At 38.5% G+C, this 22,207-nt stretch overlaps 3 protein-coding genes and 1 non-coding gene across 7 annotated transcripts in view; 2 read left to right on the plus strand and 2 right to left on the minus strand.

Moving 5' to 3' along the window:
* LOC137123608 (E3 ubiquitin-protein ligase SMURF2-like) overlaps window positions 1-5,488 on the minus strand; it is a 56,637-nt gene extending 51,149 nt beyond the window's left edge. For 2 of the 4 annotated variants that reach the window (XM_067497616.1, XM_067497615.1), the window contains exon 1: window positions 5,066-5,488. In XM_067497616.1, coding sequence (XP_067353717.1) covers window positions 5,066-5,117 — 52 coding nt within the window. In that variant the 5' untranslated portion in view covers window positions 5,118-5,488. The remainder of the gene's footprint in view (window positions 1-5,065) is intronic. The other 2 variants (XM_067497619.1, XM_067497618.1) reach the window with 1 other exon arrangement.
* A 1,633-nt stretch (window positions 5,489-7,121) lies between these two features.
* On the minus strand, window positions 7,122-14,101 carry LOC137124316 (importin subunit alpha-1-like). Its single transcript, XM_067499173.1, has 11 exons — window positions 13,991-14,101; window positions 13,531-13,646; window positions 13,298-13,438; window positions 12,741-12,829; window positions 11,140-11,408; window positions 10,433-10,527; window positions 9,151-9,414; window positions 8,500-8,733; window positions 7,940-8,122; window positions 7,528-7,677; window positions 7,122-7,363 (listed from the first exon to the last, which is right to left on the minus strand). The coding sequence occupies exons 2-11, from the start codon at window positions 13,594-13,596 to the stop codon at window positions 7,274-7,276; spliced, it is 1,581 nt and encodes a 526-aa protein (XP_067355274.1). The 5' UTR covers window positions 13,597-13,646; window positions 13,991-14,101; the 3' UTR covers window positions 7,122-7,273.
* Window positions 14,102-14,352: 251 nt separating this feature from the next.
* trnar-ccg (transfer RNA arginine (anticodon CCG)) lies at window positions 14,353-14,425 on the plus strand. The gene has a single exon. It is a non-coding gene; the product is annotated as a tRNA-Arg (tRNA).
* Window positions 14,426-15,288: 863 nt separating this feature from the next.
* LOC137124376 (UPF0450 protein C17orf58 homolog) lies at window positions 15,289-21,559 on the plus strand. Its single transcript, XM_067499269.1, has 5 exons — window positions 15,289-15,412; window positions 16,323-16,985; window positions 17,880-17,966; window positions 19,759-19,950; window positions 20,131-21,559. The coding sequence occupies exons 1-5, from the start codon at window positions 15,337-15,339 to the stop codon at window positions 20,316-20,318; spliced, it is 1,206 nt and encodes a 401-aa protein (XP_067355370.1). The 5' UTR covers window positions 15,289-15,336; the 3' UTR covers window positions 20,319-21,559.
* The last annotated feature ends 648 nt before the right edge of the window (window positions 21,560-22,207 follow it).

Here is a 22,207-nt window from a genome sequence, read left to right on the forward strand (position 1 = left end):
CCGTGCAATCCTTAGACAAGGTGAATTAAAAGATTCATAGTTGTTCAAACAACTTACTGTATCTTTGCAGTACAGTCAACTTCTCTATGTAAAATCTAAAAAGGCAAAAGAACTTTGTGCACTGTATAAATGTCTATCAAATTTGCTTCAGCATTTAGGGCGAAAGAATTTCATTGAAAGAAGCTGGCCAAATAATACTGATGAGTGAAGGACAAGAACAATTTGCAAATACAAAGGTTGACTTCAAACTTGAGCTTTAGATCTTTAGATATGGTAAGGCTTAGTTAGTTATAAAAAAATAATACTAAAATAATTGGCAGTAGTGTGTGAGAATAAGGCAAAGAGGAGGGTACTAAAAAACAAAATTTAAAGAAGAACAAAAACATATTCCCTATGCAGAGATAAGAAATGCCATAAATATCAGCTTATGAAGGACTGATGACAACACGGTTGACGGCACCAGCTGAATGTATTGTACACTTGCACACACATACAGCAACAGACGGAAAATTGAAACAAAGAGCCAAGTCAAAGAGAAAGTATGTGATTCCAGACAAAGCAAAGCCAGAGGTAAGGAGTATGCTAATCAGCACGGATGCTTGAAAACATCAGACATCTGTGTATATTAATTAAAACAGCACAAGCCTCAACTTCAAAAAGGCAGTGAATGGCGGAGACAAGTCATCCACTGACCTCTAAATACAACACAGATATTTCTATGCCTGTGCATATTGAACATCTGAAGGTTTACTTGAATCTCTGTGGGGGTAGTTCAAGTTTATGAGCAATCTTGTACATTGGTTTTTCTTTGTGCTTTGAATCTCACACTGTCAGATTACCTTCTCTCATATTTGTAAGTCATATTTGTAGCCCTAAGTATTTCACCCTATAATTCTCAGTGTATGAGGTAGCTCAAACCAAAATTGATTTGGTAAGAATCTATATAGCTTAGTAAAGTTAAAGGCAATTTTTGCAGCAATCAGGAACTCTGAGAAGGGCTATTTAATAGTCTCATGTATCTGGACTTTCTGCCTGAGCATGACTTATTCCTAAATTAAGCTAGTGCCACGGATACATAAAACAGAGAGATGGACGTCACGATGTGACTCATGTACATTGAGTGGTGATGAATAATAATATACCTCTGTTCCAGATTTCAACTGTCAAAACTCTGAATTGTTTATAGGGGAAAAGGCCACTTGGAAATTAAACAGCCTAGACAAAACTAAATGATCCACACCCCATACACATCCATGATCCATGCTAGAACCAGCTCACTGTGTGCTGAATGAATCTACCACTGCCTATTCAACTTTCATTGACATCATACAGAGACTGACTAGCAAGTCTAGCAAGCAGGACATATTACTACCAAATTAAAGCTACAGTATTCAACAATTTCAAAAAAATTAACTGGAAATATTTGATTTATTTTTAGAGCACAGTGGACTGTAGCAGTCAGTAGAAGAGCATAGTGTAGCAAAGAGAAGAAGCAGTTACGAGACTCATGCTAGCACTAGTTTAAGCTGCATATCATAGCTTTAAGCCATTAAAAAGTGAGTCAGCAATGGTACTAACACTAATATGGAATATAAAGCTGAGCCACAGCTGCCAGATTCAGGCAGAATCTGGAACAATTCTAAACAAGATAATAACTTTGAAAAAGCAGCAAATATTTATCACTTAACTGCAACTCTTGTGATACTGTTTTAAATATTTAACATTGTGGACAAAGTATGTCTTTAATACATAATTGTCTTGAAAGCCAATTTTTTTATTATCACCATATTGTATGCATGGTATGATTTTAAGGAAGTTAGTCAGCCTAATTTAGCTTAGTATTGCATGCTGAATAACATCCTGTGAGAGTGTGCATGTTCACATGAATGTGTGAGTTTATTCTCTATTTTTGAGAACACAATTTTTTCCCCAATATACGAAAAAGCTGAAATATGAAGCTGTATTTTCTTGGAGCTGACAGTGAATTCTAGGACAGTGGTCCCTAATAACCTCCCTAAAATGCACTTGGCCCTGGTGTTAATGCTAGGCCAGTGACAGAGGCTGGATTTTTATCTTAATCATCAGCTTCCTGGCTCTCCCCCCTCAAACATACACAACATCCCGCAGGGCTTCCAAAATCTTAGGAGGGGCCATACCCACAAAGAATGACAGCAGATGAAAAATGTAAATGTGGGTTTCATTGCATGCCTGGGTGTCACATGCTCAGACAGAACAGAATCCTGGGACGATTCTTCGTTCCTCGATTGCTGCATGCCAACTGGAGACCAATGGAGGAAATGGATCACATACATTCCCTCCCTGACAGGAAAGGCAGTGACAGCATAGTGCAGCCAAGAGGCCACATTTGAAAGAGGGTGAGAGAAAGATTCATCCCATTGTATATTTCATGTCATTCACCTCTGAAGAACACCAGATTCCATCCAGGAAAGGAAAGTCAGGGAAAACACCCTGTTCTTGCTCTGTTTCAGTAAATCATACACCAACTCACTGAATTTGTAACAGAGGGAGGACTACACCAACTGTCAGTTCGCTGCAGTGTAAGGAATAGCAGCTCTGAAAATCCAACATTGCTCTGTGACAGTACAACATACCGCCTACCACCAAACTCAAATTATTATACTTTTTTAATTTTAAGCATCAAAGAGCAAGCCGCCCCAGATAAATGTTCCAGGCACAAGAACGTGCTCCAAAAAAGCACTTTGTCAAAACCTGAAAGGTGGCATCTAAATGCAGTATGGGATGTTTAAACCGGGAATAACTCTGGCAGTCAAAACCCTGCAGTGTGTGTCAGCCAACCCTACGCAATTTCTAATCCACTGCTGTAATGAGAAGGGATCCCAGTGTGGGTGGTAAAACAGCTCACTTCAAATTCAACAGTCTCTGTAACACCTGTCTGGGAAAAGTCTGGCTTTGGTGGAAGAGAATTTCACAAAGAAAGAGCTCCAGTTTGCATCAGTACTCTACCAATAAGACATCCAAGAAGAATTTTAAACAAAATGCTGACTTTGTTGCTGAAATAGCCAAAAGAAAATAAAGAGAGGGGGTAACTTGGGGGGGAAACAAAAATGTTACTGTTTACCTATGGTAATGCTTCTGCAAATACCTGCAACCATATGAAGACAAAAGGGAAAGATGAATTTTAAACATACACCAATTTACCAATGAAGCACTGAATAAACACATTGAATAGCTCACGCCTAAAGAGAGCATATAGTATCCAACAGGAAGAAAGGCTTTAGAAAGAGTAGTGAGGCTAAAACAAGACAGTACAAAGAGAGGTACCCAACTAGCAAGACTGGTCATTTTTGTGATTGAATTTTACTTAAAAAAAAAAATCTTAATATTGGTGGTCCAGGCATTGTTTAAAATGATTGTGGCCAATCATTTTATAATATAGAAAATGAAGTTGAAACTAAACATACAAAATCAAAACAGTTTAAAGCATAACAATAAGTCCTAAAAGCTTCTTTATTTTTAAGCTAGGGTTAAGTCAACTGTCCTATGTGACACACACACATATACATGGAAACAATGAGGCTACAGAGCAGACTGCACAAACTGCACTATGGCTGGAGTGAAATGCACAGTCTCACAAAAATCAGTTGTGGCCACAACTGAACACGCATTTAAAGTTTGCAACGAGTACACAAGTATATCAGATAGCATCAAGTATCTATAATAACATCACTGATCACAACAGTGTGAGCAGAAAAGTCTGGCTACGCTGTCATATGAATCTCAGGTCATACACACACAGTTTTTTTTTTTATCCTTTTTCTCTAGTGAAGGACAGACAGAGGATGTGTCTAGGATTGGGAAGGACTCACATTTCCTCTCTGAAGTCTCACATTCCTAGGATTCCATCTGAAGACCACTGTAGCCCATTTAAAACCATTCCCCAGATGGAAGAGTAAAAAAAAAATGAAACAAGGCAAGGGGACAGAAAAGACAAATGGATCAACTGGATAACTTTGAGCTACTTGTTTAATTGTAGCAAATGTGCTGAATGAGAAAGCACATCCTTTAAATGGTGAAGCCTACCATAAGAAAGATTATACCATTATTTTTCAATACCTGTTGTTTTGTGCTGTGGGTCTATAATGAAAAACTGAACATCCTATCAAAAAGAGCCAATTTGAACTTCTCTGTTCTGTCTCGCCTGCACTCACATCTGTTAAACACCATCATTTTCATCATTAGTTGTGGCTGCCACAGGAAGGTGAAAGGGTGAAAATCTGGTTCCTGTATACTGCAGATCCATAAAAGCACATAAAATCACTGGATCCCCAGAAAAAGTATGCCTACTTAGAAACATTTACACACTGCAATTAAACTCAAATATTGCATTGAGTAAAACCATATAATTTAGTGATATTAATTATGTGCTTTTTCCCAGTATACTCCTCTATGCATCACATTATTATCTAAATACATTGAGGCCAAGAACCAAGTGTGATTTGATGTTGGACAGACAGATCCGTGCTTACGTAAAGTTCAGATATGAATAGACACACGCTCCTTCTTCTTCCTGTAAATTTTAACATGGCTGCACAGAAAAAGGCAATGTCTATAATTATTTGATATAGCAGGGATTTACGAAAAGAGGGAACAAGTGTTTATGACAGTAAAATATAATTTTAAATGAACGGATATACATTTGCACAGAACCAATTACATCGCCCTTAAGTATTCTATTTAAGGTTCACATTATTTTTGAAGAAGACTTTTTATAAAAACTTGTAAAGATCGAAATGATGACCGGTCACAAATAACGTTAGCCAGCAAACGTCGCTATGTAATCACATCAGTAATAGCGTTGTTGTCACAGCTAATGTTTACTAAAGAGCAAAGCTCACAGCCTGCGCTTAGGGTGTGAGTTACGTTCAAATAAAAGTAAACGAATTAAGTGGGATTATTAGACATGTCATATGAGTCGGACATCTTATATCACGCCAGTGTCCAGTTATATTACCAACGATGGTCATTAGCCTGGATGGCTAGCAGGCTAACGTGCTAACGCAGGAGGGGGTTTAAATTCTCTTACCTGTCAACCGCAGCTTTACTGGGCCATTCCTCCTAACTCCTTGGTTAGACATTCCCCTTTGTTTTCCAGCTTGATGAAAAAAAAAACACAAAAAGTGTCTAATTCATGTGTCTGTATGCGACTTGTTCAAAAATGTATCTCCCAAAACAATCCCACTGCTAGCTTTGGTTTAGCTTGGAGTATCACCATAGCAAATCACGCGGTCTGTGCAACATATTCCTCTCATAATCACATCGTTGAAATAAAAGATCTCATTTGGAGCCCTTTCCGTAAAAATGCAAACAACTGCATTCTAAAATGCCGTTCATTCCACGATCCATAACTACTGATACAAATAAAACAAATAGGTTTCCTCCATCCGGACAAGAACGCACTCTGCCCGTTTAGTTCAGACTGAAGTTGGTTAAGCTGATGGTGGAGACTAAGCTACAGCAGGTAGGCAGGGTCACGGAGGGAACACCGTGAACCGCATCCGCTACCGTCATTCAAAATAAAAGGGCTAGTTCATGATGAGGATGAGGGAAATGGTTATTTTGGCTACTGTAGAAAATTAAATCGTCCAAATTAGTAATCATGTCATCAATCTAAATCTACGTCTTCAATGTACATTACCTCACTGTAGGTTACTGTAACGTTACACTATCCAGCCTGTGGTAAATCATAAAGAAATCAAGTAATGTAAACGATTTAAATGTCAATAACAGGTCTTAATTAAAAGAGTGCTTTGTTCAACACTTTGTTTTACTAGATAGAAACTTAGCATACGTGTTAAAGGAGGCTGGTTACAGTGAGCCCACTGAGCTCCTGATTTTCTTTTGAAGCCAAAAGAAAATTTTCCTGTTTGAATCTGGGTAACTTGCTCCAATTAATTGAGACATGAATGGGACGATCAATCAATCGGAATATAGTTTATAAAATTGTTAGTTGAGAATTGTTTTTTTAGGTCTGTAGTATGGTCTTGAGTATCGACATTGAATTAATACAAATCAGTGTTGGATAAATTATGCGTAAAAAAAAAAAGAAATCAAAGCGTAGTATCCATTTAAAAACAAAAACGTGACAGCCACAATTTAAAAAATTATGAATACCCTTCCAGGGTATTGACCAGCGGTCAAACTCCAGAGATTATAAGATTATTCTAAACTTAACTTCCAAAAAATAAACACAATTATTTTCTGGAGTCCAGATAATGTAAATGTAGGTTTACAATGAGAAGGCAGGCTCAGCTCCTTTATCCCACTCCTGAGCCATCACAAATTTCATTCATAAAATACATCACATGACACATGGTCTTTTAACATGTAGGCTCACAAGCGTGAAGAATAAGCACAGTGTCACCTAGTGGTGATAGAGGCAGCATTTCCCATTTCCCACAAAAACTGGTTATTCACACATCATCTCTTTAAATCCATCCATCCATTATCTGTCACCACTTATCCTATTTGGGTCACAGGGGGGCTGGGCCCTGTCCCAGCTGTTATCAGGCAAGAGGCAGGGTTCACCCTGGACAAGTTTACAGTCTAGGGTCTACACTCGAGTCTCATGGCAAACAGAGAGAGACATACACAGACAGACAACAATTCGCACTCACAATCACACCTACAGGCAATTTCAGATTCAACAATTAACCTAACATGCATGTTTTTAAAACGGAGTACCTACAGAAAGCCCACGCAAGCATGGGGAGAACATGCACGTTAGGTTAATTGTTGAATCTGAAATTGCCTGTAGGTGTTATTGTGAGTGCGAATTGTTGTCTGTCTGTGTATGTCTCTCTGTGTTTGCCATGAGACTCGAGTGTAGACCCTAGACTGTAAACTTGTCCAGGGTGTACCCTGTCTCTTGCCTGATAACAGCTGGGACAGGGCCCAGCCCTAACATGCATGTTTTTAAAACGGAGTACCTACAGAAAGCCCCCGCAAGCATGGGGAGAACATGCAAGCTCCACACAGAAAGGCTGGGGCCAGCCAGAGCATGAACCAGAAACTTTCTAGCTGTGAGGCAGCAGCACCATCTCCTTCACATTTTTTCAGCAATTAAATCAAGTAAAACCACATTATACATTAATAGAATTTATTTACAGATAATTTTAGAAACAGGGCTAATTTATCTTTGTACGGTTATGTGCAAAGATAAAAATTCTAAAAAAGTACAAAAATATAAAAGGTACTTTTTTGTCTTTAGGCTATAAAGAGCAAAGTGGACATTTTAAAACTGGAAAGTGCTTTGGTCTTCAGAGGTCTGGAAGGCATAGCAGTCTGCTTTCACCTCAGGAACCAGAGACTCCTCATGTTCATTCTTAAAAATAAGACAGACAGGAGTACAGAACAATTAGAGAATTAGCAAAGTCTTAACATGCTGATATGCATAATACAAGCTGCATATACTGCACATTGATTTACATATAAATGTTATTTCTGAAGAACCAATGTGGCAATTCCCCTGTTGTCAGAAACACTTACCTCTTCAGAGAAGAATCTGTCTATAATATTGAGAGAGGACTTGTACACAGCTTCGTTATCATGGCTCTGAAGTGCTTCAATCTTGTCCAAACCACCCAACTCCTCAATCATTAGGCACAGCCTTTCAACCTCACCAGTCTTGTATGCCATCTGTAGGCAAAGACAACAAAACAACATTTCAACATTGGATAAATTATCTTTATAACATTTGGAGATATTGCAGATTGTCTACTATGTTCAATTACCCATAGTTTAAACCAAATATGACATGAACGGGTAAGCTATATAGTGAGCTTCAAGAATCACTAGCAAGTCAGAGAAATTGGGGATAGAATTTACTTACACATGGTGTTAACTGCAGCCAAAGTTCAGCAAAGGTTACATGAACTCATTTTAAGTCTCAGTTATATACCTGCAAAATATTGTAGATAGCATCCAGGATGACCAAGATGATCTTGCTTTCTTTGGTCATCAGTAGGTTCAATAGAGGCTCAAGCACATTGCAACGGACCAGGTACACCACCTGAGCCACTGTTCCACCACTGGTATAATTGGTGACAGCCCACACTGCCTCTTTCTGGGTCTTGTAATCTCCCTAAAGAGAAAATAAATCTAATATTTTAGGCCATAGATAGGAAAGCAAAGAAAAATAGTAAGTGTAAATTTAAAATAATTTTGTTCATATACTATGAAAACTATGAAAAATCTGGAAAGGCTTGAAAAAAGTAATTGCTAGTCAGGTTATTTTTTAGTTACAGAATGTCTAATGTTTTAACTAGTTTGAAAATCTCTTGGACGTGGATAAAGGCAGATATCAAATCTAAGCAGCAACGTATTTGACAAAATTGTGATGTAGACGAAAATTTCTTCTGCGCTGATGTATAAATGTGACTTTGCCTATTATAAATGTGCCAAATCTCATTAGAATTCATGCAACAAGCGGACACGTCTTCTGTCCCCTTGCATTCTAACCTGTTTGAGGACCTCTACCAGAATGGGCATCAGGCCTGCGTTGATAACCTCTTGAATCTGGGTGTCCTTGCCAGCAGTGATGTTGGACAATGTCCAAGCTGCTTCTTTCTGGATGTTGGTCTTTTGGTGGTGCAGCAGGCTAGGGAAAACAGCCAAAGCACCTGAACTTAGCACACACTGGGTCTGCTCATCTGTCCCAGTCACAATGTTGCCAATTGACCGCAAGGCTGGAGTCTGGGAAGTAAGTGAAAGCGTGACAATTATTTTAACTATTCACAATTTAGGATTTGTAATATATAAAGCTGATGGCAATGACAATGGGTATGAATGATACCTAAATACTGCAGGTGTTGTTATATTTTAGCATACTAATCTGAAGCCACGAGCAAAGCAGAATAAAGCAGAACTTAATTTTCAGTTATAAAGATTCACAGCTCTCTGCACACACAACTTAAGTCTTTATTATAATAATTTGCTTGTATATTTCACAAACACCAGACAAAAGAGCAACTTATAACAAGCTCACATAATAAAACCAAGTGAGCAGCTATTTTTGGTCATTTAAGGTAATCTCATTTCTCATAATTTTAAAATATGAACACTGTAGAAATAATAGTAACTTTTCAGTTTAACAAAGTCAACATTACATACCACAATGGAGAGCTCCCCACAGGCAAGGAGCTGTACCAGGCGGGGTACTAGGCCAGCTTGTACCACCACCTCTATTCTCTCATTGGAGCCATCGGTCAGGTAAGACACAGCCCAGCAGGTATCGACAAGAACTTCTTTGTCATCATGGTGCAGGAGGCGCACCAGGGCTGGAAGCAGCTGCTGCACAGCTGTCAGTGGAGGTGGCGGACTCTTGTTCCGACACAGATTGGACAGTGTCCAGGTGACATTGCGCAGGTAGCCAGACTAAATTAAGAATGGTAGTTTAAGCATAAAATGTTACTTCAGAAGTATAAAACAAAAACAATGTAATATCATGATAGCTAAACAATAAACATGACAGTAAAAAATTCAAACCGACCCATCACCAAACCGAATAAATGTTTTAAGAAGTAAAATGTTTAAGAAATTTCAACAGTTGCCTTTTCCAAACAAAATAACTTTAGGGTCTCAGGATATTGATCAATCTGGCCTTTAGTCTGGTTTGTAATTACATCTAAACACAAAGAAAGCAAATCCATTCTGACAAAGTGTTATTAAATTGCTGAATTTAATAGGTGCTTTTTTAAATGTGTTTTTAATTTGCTAGACATTTTTCCTTCTCAGTGATTTGCACAAAGAGATCTATTGAGGTAGAGATCAGATCAGCTACAGTTATACAAATACAACAACTATAACCTAAACTTTTCAAAACACAAGGCAAGGATTACGATCTGCCTCAATGTGGTAGTGAATACATATACTCATCTGCCACAATGCCACAACAGCTCTACAGCAACTCCACCATAAATTTTAAAGTTATTATATTATGAGGTTGTTTGCATTTTTTGGCCACACAATTTAAAATGAATGAGGAGGCCAACACATTAGAAATACCTCCAAATATATTACACTCCAAAAGAGCTCAACAATTCGATACAAGCTCAATAATAAACAGATAGAAGCCAGTGCCACCCGCTCAGATGGGAGCCGGCCCCTTTCCACACAGTCCTAAGCGTGGCGAGTCCGTCCGGGATCGCCACCGCTCACCCGGGGGCCACCTGGTTGGTCCTACCAGTAGTATGCGTAAAAAAAATGAATGTATGTATGTGTGTGAATGTATGTAATGTGTGTGTGTGTGTGTGTGTGTGTATATATATATATATATATATATATATAAAAATCTAACACATATAATATGTTAACAGAGGTGTATTGTTATGTACATAAAAGTGTCAGACCCAGTACTCAATTTATACTTATATACTTAGAGATGGAAACTTACAGGAAACACAGACAACTCAGGGGCTGCTAACAGGGCCAAGAGTGGCTGTAGACAACCATGTTTGATCACTAAGTCTCTGTAGTTGGATCCATCACCTGAAATTGAAAAAAAAAAAAAAAAAACACAATTCAGTCATCTTAACAGTGCAAATACAGAACAGAGAAAGAATGCATCAAATAAAATGCTTTTGTCAGGAAAACTATTAGGGGTTACTGTTGGTGGTTACTATGAAAGATGCATTATTTGTTTGAATGTGTTTGAGGCAGCCCTAAACAATGTCCTTCATATTGTACTATTATCACAATATAACAGGCCGGTTTTCCAATATGCTTTGTTCTAACATATTTTCTGACTGCAAACACAACAGGTGCACAACAATCATTCACTGACAGACCATGGTTCAATCGCCTTCTTTTTATTGCACATAAAACGCCTCTGAGGAATTAACTCAGTGTGTAAACACAGTTTAATGGCACCCTTTATAAGGTACAATAATTTACTGAATATTACAGCTTTAAGAGATCAATAACACCTCCAGACACAAAAAAGCAAGCATAACTGGCCACAATAGCAGACTCTGATACATACAAAAAAATTTTAAACAAATAAATTAGATACTGTAACTCTGCAGAGTGTGGGGTAATGGAAAAACACAAATTAAAAAAGGTATCAAAAAGACAAAAATGCAAGTAGTTAGTTTACATTACCTGCAATGTTGCCCAGGGCCCAAATGGCCTGCTCACTGATGTGTGGATGGGGTGACGTCACTAGGCTAATGAAAGCTGGGATGGCCCCTCCTTCCACTACAGCCGTGGTCTGGTTTGATGTACCTGAGGCGATGTTGGTCAGGGCCCAAGCTGCCTCAAACTGGATGGGGGGACATTCAGACAGTGCCAGAAAACTAACAAACCTTGGGATGAGGCCAGCAGCAATTATGCTGTCAATGGGTGGGTTCTTTTCTTTGGAGAGGAGCTTTCTGTGCATTAGGGAAAACAAGTTGGGGACTTAGGCATATGAAAGAAAGTTCAAGTGATCAAGTAAACAACATCACAGCAATAACTAAATGGAAGGTAATCAAGTGAATATTGTGCGAACTGATTTTTTACTCAAATTAAGCCATATGTCCTTAAAGATATGTTTAAATCCTGAGAGAATTTCAACAAGTTGTAGACATGAAGGCCTTGGCTAGCTGGACGTGGTTGCCCATACAAATAAGTAGTATATTTATGTTCTGCTATTGGTATAATTCTTTCAAACTACACATAAGTGAGTATCCTTTCAGGTTAATGTATCAGAGATTTACTGAGAAGTACACAGAAAGAAAGTTTGATCTGCGCAGTTTTAGTTTTGATCAAGATATAATGAACAATGTATTACTATAGTGTTATGATAGTGTAATAATAAATCGTAGTATTATATACAAGGTATTCTTACCTTGGACCATCTAATACAATATATAATTTTTATTTATGATTCATAAATAAAAAGGACAAAAAATAATAATAAATTAAAATAAAGCAAATATGTTCTTAATCTGATGTTTTCAAATCAAAAAGCTTCTAAACTGCAGACAGAGCTCCTCTCTCAGGAAGTTATTTTGGTGCATCTCTTATCTCACTTCATCCTTCTGTTTTTTACACAGCATCTCCCTAGTGTAGTGAGCTATATGCAGCAGGCAAAAGTACAATTATTAGTCTTACCAAATGTTTGTGTCACAAATTGTGTGTAATTGTGTTTGCTCTTTTACAGAGAGTAAGTTGTGGGTAATTCATTGTTAGGATATAAAAGAGTAATTACAGTCCCCTCCCAATAGACTGAACCGTACTCTGTAGTGCAAAACTACTGAAGCTTTATGGGTATTGTCAGATTATTATATTTGCTCCAGTATGATGGTGTATGAAATGTTCATATTGTACAGGAAATTGAACAGTTGCAGTACTAAATCAAACTTAGATGAGAATGAATTGTGTACTTGTGTTCTACTCTTACACCTAAAGAATAGTTGATGGTCTGCATCCGTAAACTAAAAAGTGGACTAGTGTTACAGCAACAGCAAACTAACAGTATTTATATATGTGTTTTGGGGTATATTTCAAGGGACAATTTTTGGTTAATATACTTCCTTTATGAAGATACTCAGGAAAGGTTTTGAGCATTGCTTACATTTACTTAATAAAATGCATTTTTAGTATACTTTTATCAAAATAATGTCAATATAATATCAAAATAAAAAGCATAAAATGGCACAATTCTAAAGACATAAATATAATAAATATAATACAGGCAAAACTATTCAGAACTATTTTACCTGGCTGCCTGAGTGGCTTGTAGCTGATGATCTACGTTTTGGCTGTTTACACCTCCTACAATCTCCTCCACAGACCAGTGCTTAGGAGGCTATGGGAACAGAAACCAAGCAAAGCAGAGTCAAAACACAATTAAAAATATCCAACAACATTTATGACAATTTACCTGGAATATCTTTAGGTATATAGTCGTAACATACCATGATAAAACGTTTTATTAATAGTGACTTGTTCTAAAAGAACTTAAAATCAAATGAAATAATCTTTACATGGTGATGATTAAGAAAACAATTAAACTCTAAATATCAGCTGTTAAGGTTTAATTTGTTAAGACTTTATCTTGATGCAATCTAGGCAGCTGCAGCTTATTCAAAGCCAAATTAATTAGCCAACTCTAACTGAATGTTTCAGTAACAGAAAGCACATGAAAACCAGCTGGATTTATTACAGGGTCGTCCTGTTTATTTTAACCAGCCAAATAAAATAAAAAAAGAAAGCTAACCCTGCGTGGAAAGCATATTAGTTAATCTAGAGCCTTATCAGATGCTGAGTAGTTTACCTGGGAGTTGGGATCTTTCTCTTGGAGAGGAGAAGTCGGCTCGTCCAAGAGACTATGGACATTTCTTCTCTTCAAGATCTGATCGTCTTTCTTTGCTTTCCGAAGCTCCACGCTGACTTCCGCTCTCCTGCGCCTTAGCTCCTGAAAATTTCGGGGTCGATATAAATATTGGGCAGTGTTGAGTGCAATTTCACTGCATAAATTGTGTTGTAAGAGTTACTTGGAAAGCTTACATTGGCATCTTTCCCTTTGTTTTTGAACTGGGTGAGTCGATCACCGTTGTCGTTGCCAGCTGACATTCCTGACCGTTGAGTACCAAAGTCGGTTTAACTAACGTTACAGTCACTCCCTATGGAAAGATGGCAGTTTACAGTTAGAAACTGTAACGTTACTGTTGTACTACCGTTAGTACCGTACCCTAGCTAGTTAGCTGCTAGCTGTTAGCATGAACTGAATTTGCTAAAAAAAATTACCACTCGCTTTTTCATGAAGCCAGGCAGGTTATCTAACACCATGTGGCCCATCGCATACACTATCTGTCTAACAAACCAGCACGTAAAAACCCAGCAAACATACTTATATATTCAAAATATAGGGATTATACGCAAACAAACGATTTAAACAACCAAGAAAAGATTATATTGATAAAAAATGTAACTACATTCGTTATCAGAGCGTGTTCGTCGAGCTTACCTTACAGATTTCTTGTAGTTTTTTTCAATCATGTGACGTCATGTATATAACGCATTGGTTACTCTGACGTTTGATTGGTCTGTTAGTGAACAAGCACCTCCCCCTTTATCATGGTTTTAAAAAAAATTCTCAAACAACAAACCCGTTGTCAAGGGCAACCGCTGTCAGGTATCGCGAGATAAAACGGCTACATGTACATAGCATAGTTAAACTGTAAAGGTATTGTGATCATTGTTGCAATATCTTTTGTATCGTGATATTTTTTGCACACTCAAGCTTAGGTATATTCAATAAGCCTAAGCTTATTGATTTTGTGTTCTTTGTATTTAATAAAGGGCATTTTTCTCAAATCGCTACGTAATGACCCAGTGGCCTAATGGATAAGGCATCAGCCTCCGGAGCTGGGGATTGTGGGTTCGAGTCCCATCTGGGTCGCATTTAGCTGCTTTTTCAAGGCTTTAAAATCTATTACGACATATTTATAAGAAATATCGGTCAGTAATAGACGGGCTTTCTAAGCGTTGTGAAATAAAGCAGTGTCAGACGTTTAGCTCCAACATCAAACCAGCTTAATTTGCAATTAAACAAGGACATGAGCGAAATTTAAATAAGACTAATTTTCTGGTAAGTTTCAGATCACCAGTTTGAGCGCATCCCTGCTGTGAACTGCTTTTCTTTCTTTAGTTATTTAGTGTATTTTCAATTGACAATTTGCACATCTAAATTGCATCTAAAACGAAAAAAATCTTAAACTACAACCAAAGTTTCATGATTCTAAATACACTCAGTCAAACTCTCCTTATCAGAATTGGGAGAGGCTGCATTGAATCTAACTTGACAATTTAATGTTCTGTTGCAGTTTCTCACTGTGACCACCAGACAGCAGTGAAGACTAATTGTATTCCTACACAGGTCAACCTTCTAATCTAATCTGATTTCAGAGCCTGTATTTTATATTATTCTTTTAAAAGACCAAAAGAATCAAGCAAGTAAACCATAAATACAGACGCCTGACAGGATAAAACAGTGCAGAAGATTTTGAACATTCGTTTGAACACTGCATCAGATAAACCCAGTTCCCTTTTAACATAAAATCCTTCTCAGAAAAAAAGCAGATCATTTTTACACAGAACTACATTTCCCCTTTTATGTTGTAAACAACAATGAGATCGTTTTTAGAATCCACTTATGAATGAAAGGAGTGTCATTTAAAAGTGTTTAGTTCTGTATTTGGGACATCCCCCCACCTCCTTTCCATCCCATCCCACCCCATTCCTGAGTATAAAAATCCCAGCAATCCTAGCTCTGTAGCAGACCTGAAAGTGTGTCCTCATTGAACATCGAGGATGATAGGGATTATTCTGTTCCTCTTGTTTCTAGGGTTTCCTCTTTTCAGCATGGAAGAGCATGTTGTTAATAATGGTGAGTTCAATCTTTTTTTTAATAAGTCAGAATATTAAGTGTTTGCAATGACATCTCTGTATTTTTATGTAAATAAGAATGTTTCAAATGCTTACGTAGATTTATCAATGATACAACTGTTGTTTCGTGTACTTCACATGTTCCTTACTGTTCTATTTTATTGTTATTATTTAAACACATGCATCAGTGCTATTCTATTTGTCAAACAGATTTGGCACACGTTATTACACTGACAATGAGATATTGTCAGAGAGTTAAAAAGTTACGGAAACATAAACCCTTTAAGTAATATGAAAAATTTTACTCTCAACTAATTGTAGAAAGACTAAAATCAACAATGAATGCCTCTACTCACTGAAATGTCTGTGAATCCAAAACCTGATTTTAGCTTATTTGTCTGTGCTGTAGACCTCTGTTGTTATTAAAAAATTATTTAAAAAATATATTTTTAATAACAAACCAGTGAGTGACAGCAATGCACTGCTTTGCATGTGTCTTCCAAATGAAAAATGTAACCGTCGTATTTAATTAGTATCACCATGGATAGGTTATGCTTAGCCCTTGGAAAATTTTTGTTTGTTTGTTAGTTTCTTTGTTAAAACAACTATAACATCATAATATGATCACATCTTTTGGAATAAAGAAAAAAGGCACTTGCTGTCAATGAAGGGTGTGACAAAAAAGTGTCAGTAATTTTTGTACGGTGGAGGTCTTTGGCATAGACAAATAAACCAAAACTGGGTTCTGGATTTAAATACATTACCGTTAGGAAACAGACTCTGTTGACAAAAAAATAGAAAATTGCCACCATACATCAAATGAATCCAATGATGTCGGAGCTGATGTTCTTCGATAAAGACACTACTGTATGTGAAAATGTCTGAATAAAATACTAATTTGTCTGTTTCAGAGCTGTACACTCTGATAGAAAAGGGCCAAAGCAGCCTTGTGGATCCAGCCCCAAACAACCAGACTAGGCTGTTTGTTAAAGAGTCCTCCCTGCCCATCAACGAGCTCCTAGAGAAGAGTAGTATGACCAGTGAATCCAAATTCACCCTCCACCCTCTACCCTCGGCTGTGTGGCCAAAGCACAGTGACCTGGCTACCATCTCTCGACACCACACGCCCCACAACAAGAGCAAAAAGGGCCCCAAAAGCGACCGCCTGGTGGAGCACAACAGTGAAAAAACCAGAGGAGAAGTTATTGGTCTGCTTCCCAAAACCCTGCTAACAGGAGCTACAGCTGCTGCATCCAACCGCACTGTGCAGAAAATGAACCAAGACGCCCAGTCCAGCATCAGTCCTCCTCAGCAGAGTGAACCAGAGGGACACCCAAACTCTAAAACTAGGGGTCCACCCAACACACAGCCTCAGGCTCAGCCACACCAACCGGCCCCTTCTCCACGAAGGGATCCCCCAAACCGACGGATGGACCCAGAGGAGAACCGGCCGGGGAAGTCCAGCCTGTATCAGTCAGGTATTGGCACATCAATCCGGAACAACAGCCGCCCTTCTGTCACCCTCAACCGACGCTCCTCTAGCCTGCTTTTTCAGTTTGACATCCTCAGACGAGGTATGGGAGCATTTGTTGTTGTATCATGACCTCGAAATCTTGGGCTCTGTCTGAAATATTAACTAATGCACATTAGTTAGTGTCTGTGAGTGCTACTCCCTTTTGGCATTACACATTTCAGAAGAGTCAAGTCAGCTGGCAAAAACTTTGATGCTCAACATCACAGTATTTATTACCAGTAATAATCTGTGCATTCTGAAATACTGCTATAATTCTAAAATGCAGTATTACACAACCATATCGATGAATTACCTAAACATAACAGTACATTTAATATACATTTTAAATAACGAATTAAAAAAAACAATTAAAATGATTTATATGCTAATTTAGAGAGGTGGGCCTTGAAGAAAAAACTAAACTAAACTGGACCCTTGCATCATTTGCTGCATTTTATCTCTTTGTCCTGTCTAAGAAAGGCTCACAAATATTTGCCCTCCTAATACTCAATAATGCCACATTTGTTACTTTGGTGGAAATAAGTCATACAGTACAGTTGGTTCATACACAAAGTTAACAAGCGATAATGGCTGTGATGGTTTTTGCCTTTCCTCTGGTAGTTGGCTTGCATCCCCTGCCACTAATTACAACCTCAAATCTGGCTGTCAATGTGTCCCTTTGTGTGCAATCGTGTGTGTGTGTGTGTGTGTGTATGTGTGTGTGGCGGGGGGGTAATCACACTGATGCAAAGCCTGTTCTGATAACACTGATGCAATCCCATCACGTATGCCACCACCTCTAGCCCCCTGCTAAGGAATGCGATGCCTGGGTTTTGTAATGACAACCTGGTCCTTTCTAATGACACTGGAATGATAGTCTGGCTCCTAGCTGACTGTCACTCTCTTGTTTTTTTAATCTCTCCTTCTTCTTTTCTGCTTGTCTTCTTTTCCACAGAGTTTGACTTCACACATGATGCCTTCTGTCTGAGCGAGTGCAGAAAGGAGAAGGAGGAGAGAGAGTATTACTGCTATAGTGAGTTTGGTAAGTACCCAGTAAGAGACAAAGACAGACTTTGTCCCATCCAGACAAACAAAACTGAAGGCTTGAAGTATTCGAAGATTCATTTTTATAGCACTAAATAGCAGACAATGAATAACATCTGGAAACATTCTGAACTCATCACTGCCTTGCAGGTAGCAATTAGAAAATAAATTATTATCAACTACTTAAAAATTGAGTTATGCTATGGCAGTATCTAGCTATGTGTTATTATGATGGGAGCAGACACTGGATCTGTGTGTTGAATAATCACGCAACAAGAGCTTTAGAGGACAGTTTAGCCACGGGTCTCTAAGGAAGCTTTAGAAACATCTGCATTTGTTTTCTTTGTTGTTTTGTTTTTTTGACCAGGGTTAAGTGAGAAGATCAAGCTTAGCTTAGTATAAAGACTGTGGATGTAGCATATTATCAGACATGTTTCATTTGTACAGAACCTTAAGTGTGAACACATGTGTTAAATACCAAACTTGGCCAATCGTCGCTGCTGGTTGCCTGGCAATGTTACAGACAAGACTACTGAACTGCACCCATTCAAGAAATAGTTTAGCACAAATGCATAACAAGTTGGTATTTTAACATTTTAGTTTTGGTTTTGCGCAGATTAAACAAATAAAATATAATGTGTTTATTAGTTTACACAGTAAAATCCAATAGCTATCCTTAACTTTATTATAATTTAATTGTCAACAAAATGTATCTAATTCTAGTTTTTGTCAAATTCGAGTTAATTGCAAGGTGAAAAAACCCCCCCCACTTCATTTATTGTTTTTGAGTGAAGCTAACAACAACCAAGTACAGTAAAAACTAAAGAGGCAATGTCCCCACTTCCCACTTCAAGGCAGCAACGTACATAAAAGGCGTCTGCCGAGAAAACGTCCAGGCAGTATTAGCACTGGTGCATTTTAGAGGATGGATTCCTGAAGTGAACCCAACCCAAGGGTTTGGGTTGGATTTGGAGAGAAATTTAGAAATCACATTCGGGTTCGGGTCAGGGTCAGTCACACAGGTTAGTATAAATAGACATATTTGTAAATATTTAGAACTTAAAAGCCTTACAAATCCATGTTTTTTCTTTACTCTAATGTAAAGTACTATTAAACACTACAAAGATGAGCCTATAGTTGCCATGTTGCTTCTGGAGTTACCAAAACTATGACGAAAGAGAACGTAAATGAAATTGAAAGTCATGTATTAAAAATATTCAAAGCACTTAAATTACACCATTAACTCCTACTGCGTCTTTTTAAACCAATAAGTTGGCAAATTCAAAGCAACTAGAATAGTTATGAACACAGTAAGCACCTTATTACCTAGTTAGCCCAATTCAAATAAATATGCTGTGTGACGCACACAGTGTCTTAATCGACTGTGGCCTTGTGTGGGGAGTTTGGATCCAGTTTCCCCCCTCATTCTAAAGACAAGTTAGGTTAATTGGTGACTCCTGATTTCCCATAGGTGTGAATGTGAGTATGATTAATTGTCTGTCTGTGTATGGTCACTCTGTGTTTGCCCTGAGATAGACTGATGACATGTCCAGGGTGTACCCCAATTAAAATGGCGGACAGCAAAGAATAATGATTTTGGGTTGCATATCTAACCCATTGTGTTGGGTCGTTATTTCTTTACCAATGTTAGGTCAAACCAACCCAGCATGTAACCCAGCATTCGGGTTATTGAAATAACCTTTTTTTAGTGTGTACCTAAGAATTAGTTCTGAAGGTATACATTTCCAAATTTGACATTTGTTATGATGTTTTTCATGTCCCTAAAACAGCTGTCAATGGGATAGTTCATGACATTGATGTGGTGCGTAAAGGAATACGTCTCATTACACTGATGGTGAGCAATGATGGCTTCTACAAAATGAGTCGTCTCTACGTGACCCCAGACAGCTTCTTTTTAAAAGTTCGCCTTCTGGTTCTGGACACATACAAATGCAGCAAACCATGCCCTGATATCAAACTAGGTAAGTGCGAATTTTATGAAGGAAATGTTAATTACCTTGTGTTGTTAAAGATATCATATATACTATATCGAATACACTATGCAGCATTTGATAATTCATACCATGCACAAAGACATGTGTGAATTCCACTTCTTTGAAATTCTTTCCAGTGACTTTAATGTTGCCTCTGTTGTTCCCAAGGGACCAGATACATTATAATGGGCCAGATCTATCACCGGAGGCGCCATCTTCCAAATGATCTGCTGACGCTGCTGGGAGGTAAACTGAAACCTGGAGATGGCCTTGTCCGAAGCAACAGCTATGTCAAGAGGTTCAACAAAAGGAGACACCAGAAATCCCTGGAGGCAACCCGCTCCAGGTGTAGATGAACCAAACCCAAGACTATCGCCCCTCGCTGTAGGGGAAGAGACACTGCAGCTTACATGAACTGATCATAAATAACCCCTCAGTATTGCGCAAGAGAAAAGACATTTCATAGAAAGAATAGATTTATTTTCATAGGGACTTCTATGATGTATCATAATATTGGTTTATTTTTTTTTACTAATCTGTTAAGTTCCTCATGTGCTGACTTGTGGTCTCTTTGATAGAAATCACAAGCGGCTGCAATTCGGTTGACTTCCCATAATCATTTTGTAATGTCTGGGGCACCAAACAAGGGTGTTTCATTAGCCCAGTGTAATTTTCTCAAAATAGCAACCCCATTTAATCTGCTCATTCATTCATTGCTTGTTGGCTTTTAAAAACAATCCTAGTTGCTCAGATAATATCAAGAAAACTGGGAAACATGGATCCACTTGTACAAACCCCATTTTTAAAAAAAAACTTTTGTCAATTTGCCTTTGACTCATTCACAGTATGATACTTCCAAAATGATACGAAAAATTGAATTGCACTGAAGAGTATTGTAATGCAATACACAACCCTGTGCACGTTGTCACTGTGGTTGTTACTGGTAAGCAGGAAATGCACTATTACTGCTCCAAGGACCAAAGGGAAGGAATGAAGGGGCTGAAAAGGCAGCAACGAACCCCAGTGAAGGAGGAGGGAAGAAATAGAAAAGAGAGAGCACAGGAGCTTTGCTTGTCATGGGAGCAGCTTATTTTTCTAACTTTAATTATGTGTCCACGTTGAAATGTTTGCCTGAGTAAAATGGGACATCAAATGGGGCCTTGCTGAGTGAGGAGGGGGTGTGTTGTTGTAGGGACTAAGCCATAAATCTAATCGCAGGAATCTGATCCTCTCTGCACCTGGACACACGACTCAGAAAAGAGCCTCAGTCACTGCTCCTCTTTGGGGCGGCTCTTGTTTTCATGATTACACACAAACATGCACTCCTCTGCGAAGGTAAAAAGGGGGTATTTAAAGTATTTAGGTCGGATCACAGAAAGAAGCAGGTGTGGGACAAGGTGGAGCAGGAATAAAGATGTTCATAATGTAGGGTGAGGATTCAGGCAAAAGAGGGTGAGGTTTTCTGAAGGAACTCTTATTTAATCAGAAATCCCTAGTTTGATTAAAGTACAACCAAGGGAAAAGATTGCACTGAATGCTTAATTTGCTTTACTATACATAAACCCAATAAAAATCTGTATTTGTTTTATACATATGATCCAGTGAAGAATTTATTGTCTTTAAACTAACACCCACTGACACTATATCACATGCATTTGCCCTCTGAATGAAACATTAATTCTCAGTATCATCAAGGCGCATCAAAGTAATACACAACTACGGTCTCCGTCTGGCCTCTAGAAAGAAACATCTACTTATTAACTTGGACAATGACGCAGCCATGGCTGAGCTTATTGTACGTGTGTCAGCTCGAGCTGCTCAGCTCAGTTCCCAGGCTCGCTGAAGCCTCTATCTGGGATCAACGCTGGAGGGAACAGATGCAGGCAGGAAGCAGGAGCTCACACAGGCTGCTCCACATCTTGGCTACTATCACAGCGGGAGGACATTCCTCATCACAGTGGATGAAAATGGAAGTGGGGGAGGGAAAGCAAGGGGGGGGGGGGGGGGGGGAGAGGAGGGGGAGGTGGGAATATCTCCCAGTTGTTTCCTGTGTGACAGCTCCAAAGCCATAAGGGGGGAGTGAGAGAAAGTGACTAGGGTGGCGGATTGACAACACTTTGGCCACGTGGTCGTCTGCGGTGCTCTCAGCATCTATGTGAGCCGCTGGATTCATTTAGTGGTTTGAGTGGGGAGATAAGTGAGGAGAGGTGGTAGAAGAGGATGCCAGAAGAGAATAAAGGTCAAT

Source organism: Channa argus, chromosome 3, assembly GCF_033026475.1.
Source record: "Channa argus isolate prfri chromosome 3, Channa argus male v1.0, whole genome shotgun sequence".
Classification (NCBI taxonomy): Eukaryota; Metazoa; Chordata; class Actinopteri; order Anabantiformes; family Channidae; genus Channa; species Channa argus.